Source organism: Carcharhinus amblyrhynchos, chromosome 7 (genome assembly GCF_965287045.1).
Source record: "Carcharhinus amblyrhynchos chromosome 7, sCarAmb.v2.hapA, whole genome shotgun sequence".
Classification (NCBI taxonomy): Eukaryota; Metazoa; Chordata; class Chondrichthyes; order Carcharhiniformes; family Carcharhinidae; genus Carcharhinus; species Carcharhinus amblyrhynchos.
The window spans coordinates 53204949-53227199 of record NC_137330.1 but is presented as its reverse complement, the minus strand read 5'-3'; the positions used below and the strand labels follow the sequence as shown (position 1 = coordinate 53227199).

The window sequence follows — 22251 nt, the reverse complement described above, 5'->3', positions numbered from 1 at the left end:
TCCTTGCTGCTCTCTAATACACAGACATATATATATATGTTTCCCTGACTCCCTTCCCTTGACAGACATACCCAGAAATTCCTCCCTCCAACCAATCCTGAACACCTTAGTCTGTATTTTTCTTGCAGTTGCCAGACTGAGAAGATATGTCAATTGTTGATCTTCCAGTCCTGAAACCACATTGAGATTCAGGGTAAATGGGTTCAGCCAGGATCTGCAGGCTGACAAGAACAACATGGGCAAATACTTCACCCATGATGCTGATCAGGGAGATACCTCAATAGTTGTTGCAGTTGCTGTGGTTGTTCTTGTTCTTGTACTTGTACAAAGTCACAATCTTCACATGTATATCCTGGCACACTGCTCATTCCCTCCAGTGGAGACAGAGTTGTTCCTGCAGATATTGCAAGAGTCCTGGTATCCCGTGGCTTGATGAGTTCAGGCAGCATAACATTAAAACTTTGCCATTGTAATTGTGTCAGTAACTTTGTGAAGCTTCATTACTGCGGGTTTATGATCGAGCTGTGCCATGGCAGGCAGGCTATCTATGGTGTCTAGAAGTTCCTTGGTGAGTCAACCTTGGAGTACTACTCAAAGTTTCTTGCACCCATCTCTCCAAACAGCTTATTTCTGCTTGTGACATCTCTTGCCTTTTGTTCTGAATGGAACTTTTTTTTTTGCTCATAGGTCTGTTGTTTTTTTGATCCCTCCATACATGTCCTTTGCATTCCCTATGTCAAAGCACATCTGGATATTCTGGCAGAGTTGTAACCAAATAACGCCTAGCAGTCTGTTGGACTTTACTTTGAGTAGCTCTTAATCATAGAATCGTAGAAAACCCTGCAGAGCAGAACAAGGCCTTTCATCCCATCGAGTCTGCACTAACAACAATCCCACCCAAGCCCTATCTCTGTAACCCCACATATTTACCCTGCTAACCTCTCTAACCTATGCATCCCAGGACACTAAGGGATAATTTAGCATGACCAATCAACCGAACCCACTCATCTTTCGGACTGTGGGAGGAAACCAGAACGTCCAGAGGAAACCCAAGCATACACGACGAGAATGTGCAAACTTCACACAGATAGTGACCCAAGCCAGGAATCGAACTCAGGTCCCTTGAGCTGTGAGGCAGCAGCGCTAATTACTGTGTCATCATGCGTAATGCATTCAGAGTTTTCTTGCTCTCTCTCTCACTAATGAGAGTGGACTAATTGACTTCATTAACACATTCCATCACACTGATGTTGGCCTCAAAACAATGAGCACTTTTCCACGATTGCTTTTTGTTTGTTGAGAGTGCAATATTGTAGATGGTGTCTCAAAGTCAGTTCTATTTCCTTTCTTTACCCTGTAAGGAAATTCTATGGGGTGCCTGTTCAATTGAGTCATTGAACTGTTTTTTTTAACCTGAGTGGACAGTATGACTGATGTTGATACGAGGATGGCATTTCTGCATTGAATGAAAAGGCATCAGGTTTGCACCTCAACCTGTGCCCCCCACAGGGAGTGATCTGTATCCCAGTCAGTGCCTTGGCTGCTGTGTGAGTTGAGAATGCTGTTCAGAGAGTCATGGTTGCTGATGTGCAGATCTAGCTCGTTCCAATGCCCTGTTCTTCAATGTCTCCAGAACACCTTCTGGCATGTTTTTTTTCTGAAAGAAGGTGTCGGATGCACAAGGCTCATTTTAGTGGCAATGAAGCAGCATGAATTAAGTTTGGAACACTATTTTACAAGGACTTCGTTTCCTTTAGCGCCTGACACATTCTCTAACCTCTTTTCCCTTAGGTAGGTGAAGCACCTCACACGTTAGGTGGCTTCATGCAAATGAGATAATTACGTAATAGTGCCATGGTTGAGTTAAAATATTGGCCAGGAAAGATTTCCTTTCCCTTCTTTGAAATAGGATCACAAGATCTTTGTATCCACTGGAAAGAGCAAACAAGTCCTGGAATTAACAACTCGCCCAAAAAATAGCCCTGCCAGCAATGCAATACCCACTTAATGCTGCAAATAAATCCTAAATAAATTGGGAATCCTAAGACTCAAAAAGAGAGACCTAGAGGGGAGATAGAAAGTTATATAAGAGAATGGAGAAAATATATGCAAAACAATGCTTCCAGATGTGCCAGATAGCAAAACAGGTGGGCACATCATTCAGTGGAATTGAAGGTAATTTTGTGACCTTGCTTGACAGGTAGAAGAGAAAGAGAAAGGATAAAGTCAAAGTTCTTTTGATTGGCAGAGCTAGATATTGATAATAACATCCCACTAAACAATTCTTCCCCTTTGGACCTAACTCATCCTTTGCATTCTTGCCGGAAACATTTAATAATCTGCTACTGATTTAGTTTATCAATTAATTTCTCAAGCCATATTTTATGAAAGTTTTTAATCTAAACAAATAATCCAATGTCATCAGACTATATGCAATGTTGCATTCACAAATTTTAATTTATATGCCTACATTTTAACTGTGGGCTGTTAATCTATTTATAAATTCTCCCATAGAATAAATTCCCTGAGTGGTTTGATATAGGATTGTACAGACTAAGAAGGGCGCAAGCTCAATTCCTGATCAAATTAACTGATCCTATTGGGGATATGGCAGGGACTGCTGAAACTGGTCTCAATGTTCCTGGCCCCTAGGACGGGTAAGCGCAATAAAATGCAGCTGAACTCCAGGTCCCGACTGATATCCTCTGATCCCTGCTGGTCATTACAAGTGTATAAGGGCAAATGAAGGTAGGATTAGATCCTCCTTTCATCAAGTAGGCTTCTGACAATCTGAATTAAACATGGATTTTAATGTATGGAAACCTGTGGGGGCGGGGAGTGCATGGTGGTGCAGAGATTAACACTGTTGCCTCATAGTGCCAGGGACCTGAGTTCAATTCTGCCCTTAGATGTGGAGTTTACATGTTTTCCTCATGTCTGTGTGGGTTTCCTTTGGGTGCTCAGGTTTCCTCCCACTGTCCAGAGATCTGCAGGTTAGGCCATGCTAAATTGCACCTTTAGTGTCAGAGGGATTAACAGGGTAAATATATGGGGTTATGGGGAATAGGCCTGGGTAGGATTGTTATTGGTGCAGACTCGGTGGGCTGAATGGCCTCTTTCTGCAGAATAGGGATTCTATGATGTACCTTAGCTCTTGAAATGCTATTCTAGTGCATGTAGCCCTGTGCCAGGAGCTATAAAAATGAGTCATCAATAATTGTTTCATGTACCAGAATGCAAGTCATTCGTGTTAAGAAAGAATGGGAATGGTGAAAGAAAGAGAATATTGAGATTTGAAGAAAATACAAAAACTATTAGAATGCATGTCCTTGAAGTCAGTATCAAATGGAATTTTCCAAAAAAATGGCAAAGGCATTCTCCGCTCCTCGTCAGCAGCTGGGATTCTCCAATCCCACTGCTGTGACTGGAGATTTGGCTGAGTGCCAAATTCTTCATTTTCACTGGCAGGTGGCTTGTCCAGCATTGGAGAATTCCAGCCAAAGTACCAAAGGTTCTGATAGAAAACTGTATGTATCGCCCTAGAAACACATCCAGGTTTTCATTACAAATTGACTGAAACTTTGTCAAAAGCTGCAGGGGTGGAGGGGGCAAGTTTTATGCCATTATTCTGGCAGGGTGGAGCTCACAAGGCCAGCTCCACAAAGATCAGGGTGCCCCAGTCTCAAAGTGAAGTTAAAGGCCCCGTGCAACCGTGCACCCCTCCTACTCCCGCCTCCAGGGTTTTGGCAAACAAGGGGAACACCCGAATCCTTACACACTGAAGGCAAAGCCCTTCTACCACTCAGTGGTCAGGTCACTCCTCACCCCCACCACCAACAGGTTATTCAACCACGACCCACCTTCACCAGCGTCAGTGGCCAACCTCCCCATTCTCAGTGTCTGTAATCGTCAACCTTCCCTCTCACCATCAAGGCTGTGCCCTCAGCCCCTTACTATATCCTTCATATTCCTATAACTGTGTGGCCAAATTCCTCTCCAACTCCATTTTCAGGGGTTTGCTGATGATGATGATGGGTTGGATCTCAAACAATGATGAGATAGAGTACAGGAATGAGAGAGAGAGAGAATCTGGTAAATGATGCGATGACAATAATCTCCCTGTCAATGTCAACAAAACGAACAGTATAGTTATCGACTTCAGGAAACCTAGAGGAGAACACACCCCTGTTTACATCAATGGGGATGAAGTAGAAATGGCCGAGAGCTTCAAGCCTTTAGGTGTCCAGATCACCAACAACCTGTCCTGGTCCCTCCATGCCAACAATCTAGTTTAAAAAATACCCACCAACACCTCTAATTTCTCAGAAGACTAAGGAAATTTGGCATATCCGCTACAATTGTCTCCGACTTTTACAGATGCACCATAGAAAGCATTCTTTTTGTTTGCATCACAGCTTGGTATGGATCCTGCTCTCTCCAAATTGCAAGAAAGTACAGAGGGCTGCAAACAAAGCCCAGTCCATCGCTCAAATCAGTTTCTCACCTATTGGCACTGTCTACACATTCTGCTGCCTCGGGAAAGCAGCCAGCATAATTAAGAACCCCATGCACCCTGGACACTGATAATACACTCTTCCACCTTCTTCTGCTGGGGAAAAAAATACAAATGTCTGAGGATACTTACCAACAAAAGAGCAATTTCTTCCCTGCTGCCATCAGACTTTTGAATGGACCTACCTCGTATTAAGTTGATCCTTCTGTACGCCCGAGCTATGACTATAACAGTACATTCTGTACTTTCTCCTTTCCTTCTTTATGTGTGGTATGCTTTGTCTGTATAGCACACAAGAAACAATAATTTTCACTAATACATGTGACAATAAATAAAATCAGTAAATGTTCTGAACAGATTTTTTTTAGATATTTTCAGTTAATGTCAGATTATTAAACATTCTTATTAAAAATGCTTTTATGTGAAAGACCAATTTGCAGCTATATTAATAATAAAAATTAAATACATCAATTAATATTTTCATTACAACTTAAAGTGATGCCTAATAACCGTGGTTCAACAAAAGTATGTTGGAAGAGAAACTTGAAGCATTAGATCAATTCAGGAAACCGAAGCAGTTGTGTCTGGATTGCTACTAGTTCCCAGAAACTCTACGCACTTATATTTCTCATGTGAAATAACTTTACAGAGCATTTTGAGATCGAGGGAAGAAGAAAAAGGCTTGCTCTTGATTTATTTTTTGCTTTTCAGATACAACTTGGAAGAAAATGTGGTGAGACCACATCTGGAGTATTGTATCCAGTTTTGGTCATCTTACTTGAGGAAGGATGTGATGGCATTGGTTCACCAGATTGATTCCAGGGATGAAAGGATTGACGTATGAGGAAAAATTAAATAGTTTGGGATTATATTTGCTGGAATATAGAAGGATGAGAGGGGATCTGATCAAGGAATATAAAATTTTAAAGTAAATGTAGACCAAATGTTTCCGCTTTATGGGGCAATCTAGAATAAGAGGTCACAGGTATAGTTTAAGAGGCAGTAGATTTAAAACTGAGATGAGGAGGAACCAGTGCCAGATTTAGGTGTAAACTAAACAAGGTACAGCTTAGGGCCTCACAAATCCACAGGGGCCTCACAAAATTTCAGAAGATTCAAAATGAAGAGAACATTTAAGAGCGGATACCAGAAAAGAAAAAGAAAGCACCAGCTTGAAGAGCAGATCAAAAAAATTACCAGAAGTTGACAGTTACTTTACTCCAGAAACAGTTAAGGATCCACAAACCGAAGGTGATCAGCAAAGTCCAAAACAACCACAGCCTAGTGCCTCTGCCACAGAGACAACAGAATCTGGAATCTCAGCTGAGGAATACACTGGAAGTGATGCAAATGTGAGCGTTGCAGAGCCGACATCCACAGTTGAAACAACAAAATTCATGAAACTCAATGATGTAGGTCAATGGGGTGTCTTAACCGAGGATGAACTCTCTTACTGGATCCTTGAGGGTCCTTCAGAGTGTCAACACTGGAACGGCCTATTTGAAAACTCAAAGCGATCATTCAAAAATCAAGATAGATATTGTTCAAAAGGTCTTTTTCAGTCCAGAAAAGTTAATAGTGAAATATATGATCGGGAATGGCTAGTGTATTCTCCAACTATCTTGTGAGACCTTTTGGTGTAAGTTTTTAACAAGGGCCTCCAAGCTTTATATAGCTTAGAGTTGCACCAACTCCAAATCCAACACTGGGAGGAACTACTCACAGAGGATGGAACTCGCTGTCCCATAGCGCGGTGGAGTCTGAATCTTTGGTTTTAAGAAGGAGATAGATAGATATATTCCTATTTAAAAAAGGGATATGGGGAAATAGGTGGGGAGATGGATTTGAGAGTAGGCAGAGATCTGCCATGATCTGATAAAATGGAAGAGCAAGCTTGAAGGGCTGAACTTATCTACTACTGCTCCTAATTCCTATAAATCTTGAACCCACCATTACATCCCTGTAAAACTAGGGAGTGAAAACATGAGGCTGGTGCTGTGTAGCAAGATCAAACAGAATAGTTGTAAAATAGTCTTTATATAAAGTCAAAACTATTCACATAAATTTACATTAGACAGAATGTTGGTATCTGGAGAGCCTTCTAGTAAAACCAAATAATCTGTCGCATTAAAATTTTGATGTGTGCTGTGCTACTGATGAGACTGAGCAGAGTTTGAGGTGCAGCCGAATGTATCGATATATGGTTCAACAAGCTGTCAGAATGATTGATGAATAACTGCTGTTGGTGTAAAAGCATGAATGAACTGGTGATAAATTACTCTACCCAATGACCGCGTAACAGTGGGAAAAGATGGTGTGATGATCAGGCACTTAGTTGTTTTTTTTTGGTCAGTTGGGTGTCTGCCACAAATATTTACATATTTCATTCTTGCAAAGCTCATCAGCCTCATGTTTGATTCCTATAGGTTCTTATCCTTGCTGTTGGTCTGTGGATGCTTTGTTTCAGATCAGATGCCAACTCCTTATGATTTATTATCCTCTTTATTCCTATCTATGTGCATGCCTAAAATAAATGAAATACGTGACGCCCTCCAAAAAAAGTCAAAGCTGAATTTTAACTCATTTAAATGCAGTAAGAGTCTCTGAAGTTTACAGCGTGTTATGAAAGCATTAACTACCTGCAGTAGCTCCTACTGAAGCATATGCCAGCCAGCATAGGATAACAATGCTCGGTTGCAAAATGAAATGCTTAGGGACGCAGAGCCTTAATGACGCCTGCTGCTCTGAACTCTTCATTACCTCCGCCACACACCACTTAGGTTTACAAGCTCCTGCTTTGAGTTTGTGGTTGCTCAGGTATGAGAGCTGTTCTATCACTGCACTAGTACAGGGCAAATTCTCAAACTTAATAGCTAACATAACAAAAACAAAACATTACCGATGCTGGAACTCTGAAATGAAAGTGAAAAATGCTACAAACGATCAACTGGCCTGGCAGCATCTACAGAGAGAGGAAAAGAGTTAACATTTTGTGTTGATGAACTTTGGTCAGTACAATTGTAATGAGAATTTCAGAAGGTTGACTGATTATTTCTCCCAGGTTAGGTTTCATTAAACAGAACAAGCAAGCATGGTGCTAAGGAAAGATTGCTGGTTGCAGGAATTATTTATCTGCTGGAATTAATATTTGTTTCATACAAGCCAATATTCAATGAGAAGTCTGAGGTGCAGTTTAACTATTTTTGATCTTCATAGAATCCCTACAGTGCAGAAGGAGGCCATTCAGCCCATCGAGTCTGTACTGACCACAATCCCACCCAGGCCCCATTCCCTTATCCCCACATATTTACTGTGTTAATCCCCCTGATACTAGGGTCAATTGCGCATGGCCAATCAACCTAACCCGCACATCTTTGGACTGTGGGAGGAAACAAGAGCGCCTGGAGGAAACTCACACAGACACGGGGAGAATGTGCAAACTCCACACAGACAGTGACTGAGACCGGAATTGAACTTGGGTCCCTGGCGCTGTGAGGCAGCAGTGTTAACCACTGTGCCATCATGCCACCCACTACATTTACTGTGTGGTGATCTGTTATAGATGGTTCTTGTGAATAAACAGCACCCAGCAGCAAAAACTGATGTCAGTGTAACTGCATCAGAGTCAGGGGAAATTAACATGAAAAAAATGTTCAAATATTTTTGATTACAAAATTCTTGGGAAATTTTGATAATTACAAGTACAATTTGAAAAGGAGTCACCTACAGTGAATACCATCTTTCCCTCTGAACACCTTTCTCCCTCAAAATATTTAACAATCCCACATAACAATAAGAAACTGACTATTTAACATTTAACCTGCCAAAATATATCCCAGGGCCAAGTCTAATTCTGCTTGAGTAAAAACAGAACTTTTCTGGGAGCTTCTTGAATTTGTTAGTGTGAAGGGCCTGTGCCTTTTTAAGGACCTTTCCAGGAAATTTGTTGGTGTTGAGTGGGATAGTTGTCATGTCTCTTCTGCCATGTTTTGTTTTGGTCCTACACTTGTTTCTTAAAGGATCAACTGAAGGTTACCATCAAACAGCAAAGTTAACTTTTTAAAAGTTGTGTTTCTGTGGGATCAAAGGAAACAGGCCTATTCTTCTGTACACTTCCGAAGACCTCTATCGACCTATGCTCAACACCCATCCAACCCTCTTCCCTTTCCCAGTACTTACCAGAGGTCCAGTCAGGTTGTTTCAGTGGCTTAAACCTGATATCTAGCTCAACAGAGCTGCCTGGGACCACTAACTGGTGTTAGAGGCAGCTCTCTGAACTTATTAAAAAGGAGACCTAAGGACAATATTGGTTGGGCCTCAGGCCCACATTTTTGGGCACAGTGATTGCTGCATCTTGTTCACACTGGCCTAGCAGTATTATCTAATTTGTAATCCAGAAAATCCAAAATTTGATATCAATTCTAATAAACAACATGTAGTAAAGAAGAAACATCACCAAATTGTCAAATTCATGCCATCATTGCACAGCTGTAAGGTTCCATTCTACAATTCAGCCTTTTCTCTCAATGCTTCTGTCTTCTGTTTATGGTTCAAAATGTTTCCATAAGCAAAGTTGTAACTTTCTATTTGTCGTCTGTTTTGATATCCTTCCATCAATTGGAGATAATGGACATGTAGCAATCAATCTATGTGCTGATTAGCATGTTGAAGTTTCATAACTAATCTCTAATTGCAGCATATTGCTTACTGGAAGTTATTTAACATGTCCACCAAATTCTCCAGTCTCTCCTGAAAAGTGAGAAATATCATTCCGATGTCAGGCTAAAGGATACAGATTAAAATTACTTGGTTAGATTTATTTACAGAAGCAGTATGTTCTTTCACGGGATGTGGGCATTGCTGGCTAGACCAGCATCCATTGCCTATCTTTATTGCCCTTGAGTATATAGTGTTGAGCGCCTTCTTGAACTGCTGCAGTCCATATAGTGTAGGTACATCCACAGTGCTGTTAGGGAGAGTGTTCCATGATTTTGACCCCGAGACAGTGAAAGAAAGGGATATCATTCCAAGTCAGGATGGTGTGTGGCTTGGAAGGAACTTGCAGGTGGTGATGTTCCCATGCATGTGTTGTTCTTGTCCAAGGTGGTAAAGGTTGCAGATTTGGAAGGCGCTATCGAAGGAGCCTTGTTGAGTTCCTGCAGTGCTTCTCGCAGATGATGCGCACTGCTGCCACAATGTGTCAGTGACAGAGGAAATGAATGGTTAAGGTGAATTGGCCAATCAAGCTAGCTGTCTTGTCCTAGATGTTTTTGAACTTTAAGTGTTGTTGGAACTGCACACATCCAGGCAGGTGGAGAGTATTCTATCACACTCCTGACTTGTGCCTTGTATTTGGCGGACAGGCTTTGGAGAGCAGAGAGATGAGTTATTTGCTATAGAATTCTTAATCTCCGACCTGCTCATGTGGCCACAGTATTTATGTGGTTAATCCACTTTAGTTTCTGGTCAATGGTAACACCCAGGCTATTGATTGTGGGGAGCACAACAATGGTAATGAAAGTCAAAGGGCAATGGTTAGATCCTCTCTTGTTAAAGATGTCATTACCTGACCACTTGTGTGACATGAATGTTACTTGCCACTTATTTGACGAAGCTGAATGTGGCCCAAGACTTGAATTTTCATGTTCCCACTTCTGCCTCAAAATCCACTGGGCGAGGGAAGGGGAGAGTGTAATATTTTGGCCCAGGTCTTGCTGCATATGGATATAGGCTGCTTCAGTATCTGAAGCCACAAATGTGCTGAACATTCTGCGAACATTGGTGGAGTTTGGACCTTAAGATTAAGGGAAGATCATTGATGAAGCAGCTAAATAATAAAGCAAGATAGTGAAAAGGCAAAATAGTTTAGAATGATAAAATTAGGTGTTTATCTTATTCAGTAATAGTCCCAAGTCCAAATGAATATTTTCTTATTCCCCTTTCCTTTAACTACCTGTTTGACCTTAAATGTTGACATAGGTTTTTTATGCTGCCCAGGACTAAAGCAGGTGTGATTCTGCTCAGTTCTATCTATTTGCGCAGTGGAAATAATCTTCTTTCTAGATGTTTCTGTAACATTTTTTAAGTTCCTTTCATGTCTGGTGATGTTAGTGCAAGTTTCAGCAAAGTGATTTTGATGTCTAATGTTTCTCCAAAATGTGATGCAATGATCACAAGTCAGTAATTGTGTACATAAAATGGCCTCTTCTAAGCTCATTTGCCCAACCACTACTACATACTAAGTTAATATTTTGCATGGTTAGGGGTTATTTTCCTTTGACTTGCTCCTCAATTTGGGAAAGTGAAAGGACAGAACAAGTTCTTGAAGGCTACATTCACTGTATAGGAAAAAAATGTACAGAATTCTCCTCCCAAATATCTGCCAATCCTCTTTAGGACCACCTAACTATTTATTGCACCATATAAATGAGTCAAGGGGATAAAACCACTCCAAGTTATTCCCATCCCATCTTGACTGTAAACACAAAATTCATAATTTAGTGAGGCAACTTTAATCTAACCCATCCAATGGGAAACTGGTTACCCTTCTATATGGTGACAGTATTCATTTGCAAGTATGCGAGCTGATTACAGGAGACAATATATTAATCTCATCCCGTCTGTCACCCTGTGCGTATGTGCACATTCAGTTTAGGTCATTCAGTGATCAGGAACAGAGAACTTGGAGTGCATTTTCTCCATCCAAACCCTGATACACTATGGCCACAGAAACATAGAAATGGAAGCATTAGCACTAGTTTTCTGTATACCATTCACCTATAAATATGCCATGTACATAGGTTTGTATGCACTTTTGCAGATATGCTTGCTGAGTAGGTGTTATATGAGCAGGATATCTGTTGTATAATACCAACCAAATTTTATGGAAATAACATGATACGCACAGATACCTTTTAAATTCATTTGAACACCTGAACTGCTGAACAGATGAACCAAACAACCATGAAATTGCATAAAATAATTTCAAATGTAAGAGATTTCCATTTTTGATATAATTATCTCAGTTAATCAGCTGGGCAGCACGGTGGCACAGTGGTTAGCACTGCTGCCTCACAGCGCCAGGGACCCAGGTTCCATTCCTGGCTTGGGTCACTGTCTGTGTGGAAGTTGCATGTTCTCCCTGTGTCTGCAGGGGTTTCCTCCGTGTGCTTTGGTTTCCTCCCACAGTCTGAAAGACGTGCTCGTTAGGTGCATTGACCTGAACAGATGCCGGACTGTGGCGACTAGAGGAATTTCACAGTCACTTCATTGCAGTGTTAATGTAAGCCTTACTTGTGACTAATAAATAAATAAACTTTACTTTCATTCCATTGCAGCCCCTTTTCCAGTTCAAAAGAAGTCTACCCAAATTACCCGTTTGACAATGGAAACAATGCCAACTCTATTGAATTGGAGAGATATACAAGTCAACACTGCCACAGCAGATCTACATCTGACATTGAAAACAGAGAAAAACTGCAGGCGAGAAGGAAACTCTACATTGCTGCTATTATATGCTTGATATTTATGGTTGGAGAAGTTGTAGGTGAGTATAATGTATCTGTTGTTAAACTTTATCTTCTTTCTTCCAATTTTCCAGATTTTTTTCCAGAATTACTCTTTGTTCATAAGCACCATCAGCTACTGAGGAGCAGGGTCATGACTTAAGTTTCCCAGCCTAACTCTGGATGTTTATAAACAGTGCATTTGGTGAATGGCTGAAACCTCCCATGTGCGCATTTTACTCCCCCATTTCCTCCCCTCCACCTAAGCAACATAGTCAGACTCACAGAATCATATCACTTCATTTCTATTGTCTATTCAACCAGATACAAAGAACAAAGAAAATTACAGCACAGGAACAAGCCTTTCAGCCCTCCAAGCCTGCACTGACCATGCTGCCCAACTGAACTAAAACCCCTTATCCTTCTGGGGACCATATCTCTCTATTCCCATCTTATTCATGTGTTTGTCAAGACACCCCTTAAAGGTCACTACCGAATTGCTTCTACTACCTCCCCTGGACAGTGAGTTTCAGGCACCCAACAGCCTCTGTGTAAAAACAAAAACTGCCTCATACGTGCCTTCTAAACCTTGCTCCTCGCACCTTAAACCAATGCCTAATTTTCCAGATTTTGTTTCGAAATTACTCTAGTTCATTCGTAAGCATTATCAGCTACTGAGGGGCAGGACCATGACTCAGTTTCCCAGACTAATTCTGGACGTCTATAAACAGGCAAAAACTATTGGTCTCGACAACAGCCCAACTGTTATTATTAATGTTGTTATTAGTACTGAACTCCTGAACTAGCTACACCTTTTGTCAAGCTGTTCCATCACACCTACAGCACTAGCATCTACTTGAGAATGTGGGAGGGTGCTACAAGAAAATAAGAAATAGGAGCAGGAGTAGGCCATCTAGCCCCTCGAGTCTGCTCTGCCATTCAATAAGATCATGGCTGATCTGATAGTGGTTCAGTTCCACTTACCTGCCTGCTCCCTATAACCGTTAATTCCCTTTATTGGTCAAAAATCTGTGACTTAAACACATTTAACAAGGTAGCCTCCATTGCTTCAATGGGCAGAGAATTCCAAAGATTCACTATCCCATGGGAGAAGAAGTTCCTCCTCAACTCTGTTCTAAATTGACTCCCCCTTATTTTGAGACTGTGCCCTCTAGTTCTTGTTTCCATTCTAAGTGGAAATGATCTCACTGCTTCTAACCTATCTAGCCCTTTCATTATCTTGTAAGTCCCTATAAGATCTCCCCTCAGCCTTCTAAACTCCAATGAGTACAAGCCCAGTCTACTCAATCACTCCTCATAAGCTAGCCCCTGATCTCCGGAATCAACCTGGAGAACCTTCTCTGCACTCCCTCCAAACCTAATACACCCTTTCTTAAATAAGGGGACCAAAATTGTACGCAGTACTCCAGGTACGGCCTCACCAGTACCTTGTACAATTGCAGCACGACCTCCCTGCTTTTATACTCCATCCCTGCCGCGATAAATGCCAACATTTCATTTGCCTTCTTTATCTCCTGCAAACTGAGTTTTTGTGATTCATGCACAAGGACCCCCAGGTCCCTCTGCACGTTGTAATTTTTCACCATTTGAATAATAGTCCATTTTAGGATTATTCCTTCCAAAGTGGATAACCTCAAACTTACCAGTGTTATACTCCATCTGCCAAATCCTTACCCACTCACTTAGCCTATCCAAACCTCTCTGCAGACTTTGTGTCCTCCACGCAATTTGCTTTCCCACTCAGCTTTGTGTCATCCGCAAACTTTATTACCCAACACTCGGTCCCCTCCTCCAGACCATCTATATATATGGTAAACAGTTGAGGCCCCAACACCGATCCCTGTGGCATGTCACTAGTCACCGACTATCAACTGGAAAAGCACGCATTTATTCCGACTCACTGCTTTCTGTTAGATAGTCAATCCTCAATCCACACTAACGTTTTACCCCCAACTCCGTGTACCTTTATCTTATGCAGCAACCTTTTGTGAGGGACCTTATCGAATGCCCTCGAAATCTAAATATACCACATCCACCGGTTCCCCTCTGTCAACCACACTCATTACATCTTCATAAAAGTCCAGTAAATTCATCAAACATGACTTTCCCTTCATGAATCCATGCTGCGTCTGCTTGATTGAACCATTCTTTTCAGGTGTCCTGCTATTTCTTTCTTAATGATAGTTTCCAGCATTTTCCCAACTACAGATGTCAAGCTAACCAGCCTGTAGTCACCCGCCTTTTGTCTACCTCCCTTTTTAAACAGTGGCGTTACATTAGCTGTTTTCCAATCAGCTGGCACCTCCCCAGAGTCCAGCGAATTTTGATAAATTACAACTAACGCATCTGCTATTACTTCTGCTGTTTCTTTTCTTTTAGTACCCTGGGATGCATTCCATCCAGACCTGGGGACTTGTCTTCCTTTAGTCCCATTAGCCTACCCAGCACTACCTCTTTAGTAATAGTGATCGTTTTAAGGTCCTCACCCCCTACAGTCCTATGACCATCAATTATCGGTATGCTATTTGTGTCCTCCACTGTGAAGACCAACACAAAAAACTTGTTTAAGGTCTCAGCCATTTCATCGTTTGCCATTATTAAATCCCCCTTCTCATCTTCTAAGGGACCAACATTTACTATAGCCACTCTTGTATTTGTAAAAACTTTTATTATCAGTTTTTATATTTTGTGCTAGTTTACTTTCATAATCTATCTTTCCTTTTCTTTATTGCTTTCTTCATAGTTCTTTGTTTTTTAAAGCTTTTCCAATCTTCTAGTTCCCCACTAATTTTGGCCACTCTGTATGCATTGGTTTTTAATTTGATACTCTCCTTTATTTCTTTAGTTATCCACGGCTGGTTATCCCTTTTCTTACATTTCCTTCTTTTTCATTGGAATATATTTTTTCTGAGTACTGAGAAAAATCTCCTTAAAAATCCACCACTGTTCCTCAACTGTCCCCACCAACTAGTCTGTGTTCCCAGCCTACATTACCGACTCTGCCCTCATCCTATCATACTCCTCCTTGTTCGAGCAGAGGACCCTGGTTTGGGACCCTACTTTCTCACCCTCCATCTGTATTAGAAATTCAACATATTGTGATCATTCATTCCAAAAGGATCCCTCACAAGGAGATCATTAATTTTGCCTGCCTCATTACACAGGACCAGATCCAAGATAGCCTGCTCCCTCATAGTTTCCTCGAACAGTATGTTACAGAACCTATCTCAACAGCATTCTAAGAACTCTTCCTCAAGTCCACTGCGTCCGACTTGAGTTGACCAGTCAATACGGAGGTTAAAATCCCCCATGATTATTGCCGTACCATTTTTACACGCATCTGTTATTTGTTTGTTTATAGTCCACCCCACCTCGAAGTTATTATTTGGGGGCCTATGAACCACGTCCACCAGTGACTTTTTTTCCCTTACTATTCCTTATCTCTATCCATTTTGCTCCTTAGAGCCTATATTGTCTCTCACTACCGCCCTGATGTTATACTTAATGTAAAAAGTCAGACAACACCAGGTTTTAGTCCAACTGATTTATTTGATAGTAAACGCACAAGCTTTCAAGGTTTCCCTCTTCGTCAGGTGAATGGAGAGTTCTGGCCTCGGACAGAGCATAAAAAGCACAGACAGTTTAGAGATTACTGATTAGAATGCGAATCTTTACACCTAACCTGCTGTTCAAGTCCTAAAGTGGCTGACAATGTGTGTGGAAGGAGCACTGATCACAGTTTAAAGAGATGTGTATTGTCTCCAGACAGTACAGTAAGTGAGGTTTTGCAAACCCAGGCAAGTCACGGGGGTTACAGATAGTGCAACATGAACCCAAGATCCCTGTTGAGACCGTCCTCATGTGTGTGGAACTTGGCTATCAGTCTCTGCTCAGCGACTCTGCGCTGTCGCGTGTCGTGAAGGCCGCCTTGGAGAATGCTTACCCAAAGGTCAGAGGCTGAATGCCCGTGACCACTGAAGTGTTCGCCAACAGGAAGGGAACAGTCTTGCCTGGTGATTGTCGAGCGATGTTCATTCACCCTTTGTCGTAGCGTCTGCATGGTCTCCCTAATGTACCATGCTTCGGGACATCCTTTCTTGCAACGTATCAGGTAGACAATGTTGGCTGAGTTGCAAGAGTATTTACCGTGTACCTGGTGGATGGTATTCTCACGTGTGATGATGGTATCCATGTCGATGATCCGGCATGTCTTGCAGAGGTTGCTGTGGCAGGGTTGTGTGGTGTTGTGGTCACTGTTCTCCCGAAGACTGGGTAGTTTGCTGCGAACAATGGTCTGTTTGAGGTTGTGTGGTTGTCTGAAGGCAAGAAGTGGGGGTGTGGGGATGGCCCTGGCGAGATGTTCGTCTTCATCAATGATATGTTGAAGACTCCAGAGAAGATGTCGTAGCTTCTCCGCTCCAGGGAAGTACTGGACGACGAAGGGTACTCTGTCCACTGTGCCCCGTGTTTGTCTTCTGAGGAGATCGGTGCGGTTTTTCGCTGTGGCGCATTGGAACTGTCGATCTAAGAGTCGAGCACCATATCCTGTTCTTAAGAGGGCATCTTTCAGCGTCTGGAGGTGTCTGTCACGATCCTCCTCATCTGAGCAAATCCTGTGTAAACGGAGGGCTTGTCCACAGGGGATGGCTTCTTTAACATGTTTAGGGTGGAAGCTGGAGAATTGTCTGTGGGCTTGCGGTACAGTGAGGTGCTGAGGTGACCGTCCTTAATGGAGATGCATGTGTCCAAGAATGCAACTGATTCTGGGGAATAGTCCATGGTGAGTCTGATGGTGGGGTGGAATTTGTTGATATCATCATATAGTTGTTTCAGTGATTGTTCACCATGAGGCCAAAGGAAGAAAATGTCATCGATGTATCTAGTGTATAGCATCGGTTGAAGATTCCGTGCAGTGAAGAAGTCTTGTTCGAACCTGTGCATGAAGATGTTGGCATATTGAGGTGCAAATTTGGTCCCCATGGCTGTTCTGTGTGTCTGGATGAAAAACTGGCTGTTGAAGGTGAAGACATTGTGGTCCAGGATAAAGCGGATGAGTTGTAAAATTGCATCTGGAAACTGGCAGTTGTCAACATTGAGTACTGAGGCAGTCGCAGCAATGCCATCATTGTGGGGGATGTTGGTGTAGAGCGCCGAGACATCCATTGAGACGAGGAGTGTCCCTGGTTCAACTGCTCCATGTGTGCTGAGTTTCAGTAGGAAGTCCGTAGTGTCGCGACAAAAGCTGGGGGTTCTTTGTACAATGGGTTTCAGGATGCCCTCGACGTAGCCGGAGAGGTTCTCACACAGAGTTCCATTGCCCGATACGATGGGACGGCCAGGTGTGTTTGCCTTGTGTATCTTTGGGAGGCAGTAGAGATCTCCAATGCGGGGAGTACGTGGAATGAGAGCATGGAAGGTGCTCTGAAGGTCCGGATCAAAGGTCTTGATCAGATTGTTGAGTTGACGAGTGTGTTCTTTGGTTGGATCTGTGGGTAACTGTCTGTTTAGTTGTCGGTACACTTCTTTACAGTAATCCGTTCTGTTCAGTATGACGATGGCCCCTCCTTTGTCTGCTGGTTTGATGACAATGTTGCGGTTGGTCTTGAGAGCGTGGATGGTGTTGCGTTGTGCTTGGGTGATGTTCGGGGCTGTCTCGTGAGTGCGGTTGATGAATCTGGTGTTAACACACCTCCTGATGGTTTGGGCATACAAGTCCAGTCGAGGGCAGCAGCCTTCCGGAGGAGTCCAATTGGATTCCTTCCTCTTAGGTTGTTGCACCACTTTAGGACTTGAACAGCAGGTTAGGTGTAAAGATTCGCATTCTAATCAGTAATCTCTAAACTGTCTGTGCTTTATATGCTCTGTCCGAGGCCAGAACTCTCCATTCACCTGAAGAAGAGGGAAACCTCGAAAGCTTGTGCGTTTACTATCAAATAAATCGGTTGGACTAAAACCTGGTGTTGTCAGGCTTTTTACTGTGTGTACCCCAGTCCAACGCTGGCACATCCACATCAGTTATACTTAATGAACAGAGCTACCCCACCTCCTTTTCCTTCTGTCTATCCTTCCGAAATGTCTGATATCCTGTCTGGGATAAGTATGTCAAATCCAACCCAACCAGTTACTTATCATTCTATTCTTAATCCCCTCAACCACCTGATGGAAGGAATACCAATATTGCTATAAAGTGACACTTGCCAATAAAATATTATTTTTATTATGTATAAGTGACAGTTTTGACGCAAATGACATTATTTATTGTGGCATATTTGTTGCCCTTGTGTTACATGTTAATGCACTGCGTAAGCAAAGAGCTTGTGTTACAATTTTCCTGCAAGGTGATGCACCTTTAACCCTTTGTGTACTATGGATGAAATACTGGATACTGTCAGACTGTGGGAGTCACTAAAATTGTATTAAAGCAATTAAACATCTTTTTGATTAAATTTAGAAAGACATTAACATTGTGAAGATTACTGTCTTTAACCACAGGAGCAGAACAATATTGAAAGTTATTAAAATATTTAATCAGCTTCACTTAATTTGTGCTCAGTTGTACAAAGCTTCCATTAAGCGATAACATTAACATGGAAAGTGAATCCTGCTAAGTGAACTAACTCTGCCATTAATTAATGTATGTGCATAATTACAACGTACTATAGGTTGAGTGTCCTTTATCTAAAACCTTCAGGGCTGATTGCATTTCAGATAATTTCAGATTTTGGATATTGCATACAGAACTAGGCCTACTGACATTATAATAGCCTAAACCTGGTCTCGCTATAGTCTAAAGTAAATAAAAAGGCTAGAAAAGTAAAATGTATCACTGGTAATAAATACAGGGTACCTGTAATAAATTGCAACCCATGATGCCATCTGTAATTCTGCGAGATTTGTGTTGAGTGCAGGCAAACAGTCAGACTTCACCCGCTACAAGTTTGGATGCAGTTGGCGAGATTCTGTCGGCAAGATTCGGGTCATGTTCGGTTGGGTCAGGGACTTCCCAAGCTAAGGGTTGTGTGTTCTGATAAAGGGTCATCCAGACTTGAAATGTTTGCTCTATTTTCTTTCCACAGATGCTGTCAGACCTGCTGAGATTTTTCAATATTTTCTAATTTTGTTGTAAATGTTGTGTGCGTTAGGGAATGTTTGTTTTGGCTCGGATTGTGTTGACTCTGGTCAGGGAATTCTTTCCCTCAAGCTTGATGAAGTCCAAAGAAGTGTGCGTTTTGGTTTTATTCGGTTTTTGGACTTGCAGATAAAGGATCCTCAATATGTAGTTTAAAATGGTTTGAAAGAACATTTATTTTCATGCTCTGCTAAAAATAAACAAAGGTTAAATAGTCAGATAGTAAATGTTAGATTGTCAGAAGCTTTTTCCCAAGGTGGAAGAGTCAATTACTATGGGGCACAGATTTAAGGTGCGAGGGGCAATGTTTAAAGGAAATGTCGGAGGCAGATTTTTTACAGAGTAGTGGGTGCCCAGAACTCGTTGCCAGGGGAGGTAGTGGAAGCGGATACGGTAGTGACTTCTAAGGGGCATCTTGACAAATACATGAACAGGATGGGAACAGAGGGATATGGTCCCCGGAAGGGTAGGAGATTTTAGTTCAGTCGGGCAGCAGGCTTGGAGGGCTGAAGGGTCTGTTCCTGTGTGTAATTTTCTTTGTTCTTTGCTCTTAAAAAAAGTTACATGACTTTTCTTAAATGGCAGGGTCTGTGATGAACCTTGCGCAGATTGGAAATGACAGTGGCTGAAAAAATGATCCACTGTGAACTATTGCACTTTGTGTGTGTTGATGTGAAATGAAGAGCTTTGCAGATCTTTAAACCGCTTGCCGAAAGGCTGGATTGTACATTGATTGTAAAAGTGCGTGCTTTGTTCTCTAAAGCTTTTTTTTCAAGCATTCATATTGTTTTTGTGCTTTGAAGATTCTGGTACCTTTGGTCTTTTGATTTCATCTGCAATACGGTCAAATATGTCAAACATGTCGTGATGGCACCACAGCTAATGATTCACCAATCATGGTGAAGATAAAGGCTGTGGCACTAATCGCGAATGTATTAGGTAGGATTTCTCTGTCCTGTTGTTACAAGGCTTCTGTGTGGCTTCCTAAATTGTATTAAATAGATGGTTTTCCTTGTTTCTTTTCCCATTTAGGTGGCTACTTTGCTCACAGTTTGGCCATCATGACAGATGCAGCACATTTACTGACAGATTTTGGCAGTATGCTAGTTAGTCTCTTCTCCCTTTGGATTTCCACACGTCCTGCCACAAAAACAATGAACTTTGGGTGGCATAGGTCAGGTAGGAGAGTTTTTCTTTATTGTATTCAGAAATGGGGGTATATTTGCAAACCCTTTAAATAGTCAGTGCTTTGGAAGAACCAAGACCGGTTTGATTTTTAAAAAAAAATCTTGTTTCTGTTTAGTACAAACATTTAGTATAATAGTATCTCAAATAATACAAGTTGTTTCTTTTTATGTACTTCCCCAACTTTTGTCTGTAACGTTTATATTTAAAGATCTTCCTGAATAATTTGTTCTGTTGAGAAAAATAAACATTTCATATTTAAAAATAAAAATCTATGATTTTTACTAAAAATTTTTTCTTAAAGTAAGACCTGATCTTGGATTGAATACATTGGCTTAAGACTGCTGCTGTTTTCAGAAATATAGGTTTCTGTTATGCTGTTGATAATGAGATTATGTTTTTATTAAGGGTTGCCACATTCATTTTAATTCTGTTGACATTTATGGGGCATTTACTTATGACTAAAAGGCTCTGCACTAATATGAAATCAGATTTTATCAGTACATATTTCAGTCTGAAGGAACAATGCGAATTGTTGGATGCAGAAGGACATTTGGGGTTTCTATAAACAGACAAGTATTTAAAATTTGTATTGAATAAAACACAGGTCTGGATTTTGCTGTGGTAATGATGGCAAAGCTGCCCGCTCTTACCGTCATCACTACACTGACAGCAATTCCTGAAGCTGGCACAAACACAGGGCAAAACAGAAATCCAGAGGTTGATGTCAGTGAATGTAAAATCCTTCTCCTTGTAGAGAGTCCACAGATTGCCATCTACCTGTCAGTCGTAAAATGATAAGAACTTCCAGTCGAACCACTGTTAGTCTCATTTTAGAGTTTTTCAATATTACACGTTGTTGCATGAAGCGTTTTTAACAGCATATTAACTTCATAATTATAGCTTACACTCTTAATGGCCTGAAGAACTAATTTTATATTTGTGGAATGTCAAATTTCTCTGCAATGATTAAAAATCTTTTCATCTTTATTTTATCTTCTGTCTGACTACAATCATGCCTGTATCACACTATCTGACAACTTAAATTGAAATGGAAAGATTTTAAGTGTTTTTAACTTCTGGTTTGCTGTCTATGTGAATACTTGAATTTAACTGGTTGTCTTCCTGCTTGCTGACATCACTGCTGTTGCATGCCAACAAAATCGCTTTGGTTTGGTGCAAGATTTAAATAACTATGAAAAAGGGGAAATTTCCTCCATGCAGCCCACTACATCTTTGTGGACAGCTTTCTTCAAAGGCAACAATCAGCACCCTTGCTTTGCCACTGATTGCGAAATCTGGACCATAGAGTTTGACATCTAAGGAGAATCTGGGAAGATCACCACTATTCTGGTTTGACAGGCTTTTATAGCACAAAAAGAAAATTAAATTGGAGAGATGCTTGTAGAATCTTTAGTTGCAATCTTATCCCCAAAATCTGGTGGGTTAGCATTGAGTCTCTTGCTGCCCCTGCCTGCTGTATAGTGCTTCCAGCCTAACAGGGTGCTCAACATTTCAATCGGACTGACTTTTGGGTGGGGATCTCACAGAAACATATAAAATCCTGATGGGAGTTGACAGGCTAAATGCAGGAAGAATATCCCCAATGGTGGGGAAGTGCAGAACTAAGGGTCACAGTCTAAGAATAAGAAGTAAGCCATTCAGGACTGAGATGAGGAAGAGCTTCATCACTCAGTTGTGAACCTGTGGAATTCTCTACCACAGAAAGCTGTTGGGGCCAGTTTGTTAGATATGTTCAAGAGGGAGCTGGACATGGCCCTTGTGGCTAAAGGGGTTAAGAGGTATGGAGCAAAGCAGGAGAGGCATGCTGAAAGTACAAGATCAACCATGGTCATATTGAATGGTGATGCAGGCTTGAAGGGCTGAATGTCCTACTT

The 22251-nt window shown here is 41.5% G+C and overlaps 1 protein-coding gene across 1 annotated transcript in view; it reads left to right on the top strand.

Annotated features, from left to right (window-relative positions):
• The window catches only part of slc30a2 (solute carrier family 30 member 2), an 83771-nt gene that overhangs the window by 8615 nt on the left and 52905 nt on the right, over positions 1-22251 (top strand). Inside the window, exons 2-3 of the mRNA XM_080193274.1 lie at positions 11851-12059; positions 20201-20347. Of these exons, the coding sequence (XP_080049400.1) occupies positions 11851-12059; positions 20201-20347 (356 nt within the window). The remainder of the gene's footprint in view (positions 1-11850; positions 12060-20200; positions 20348-22251) is intronic.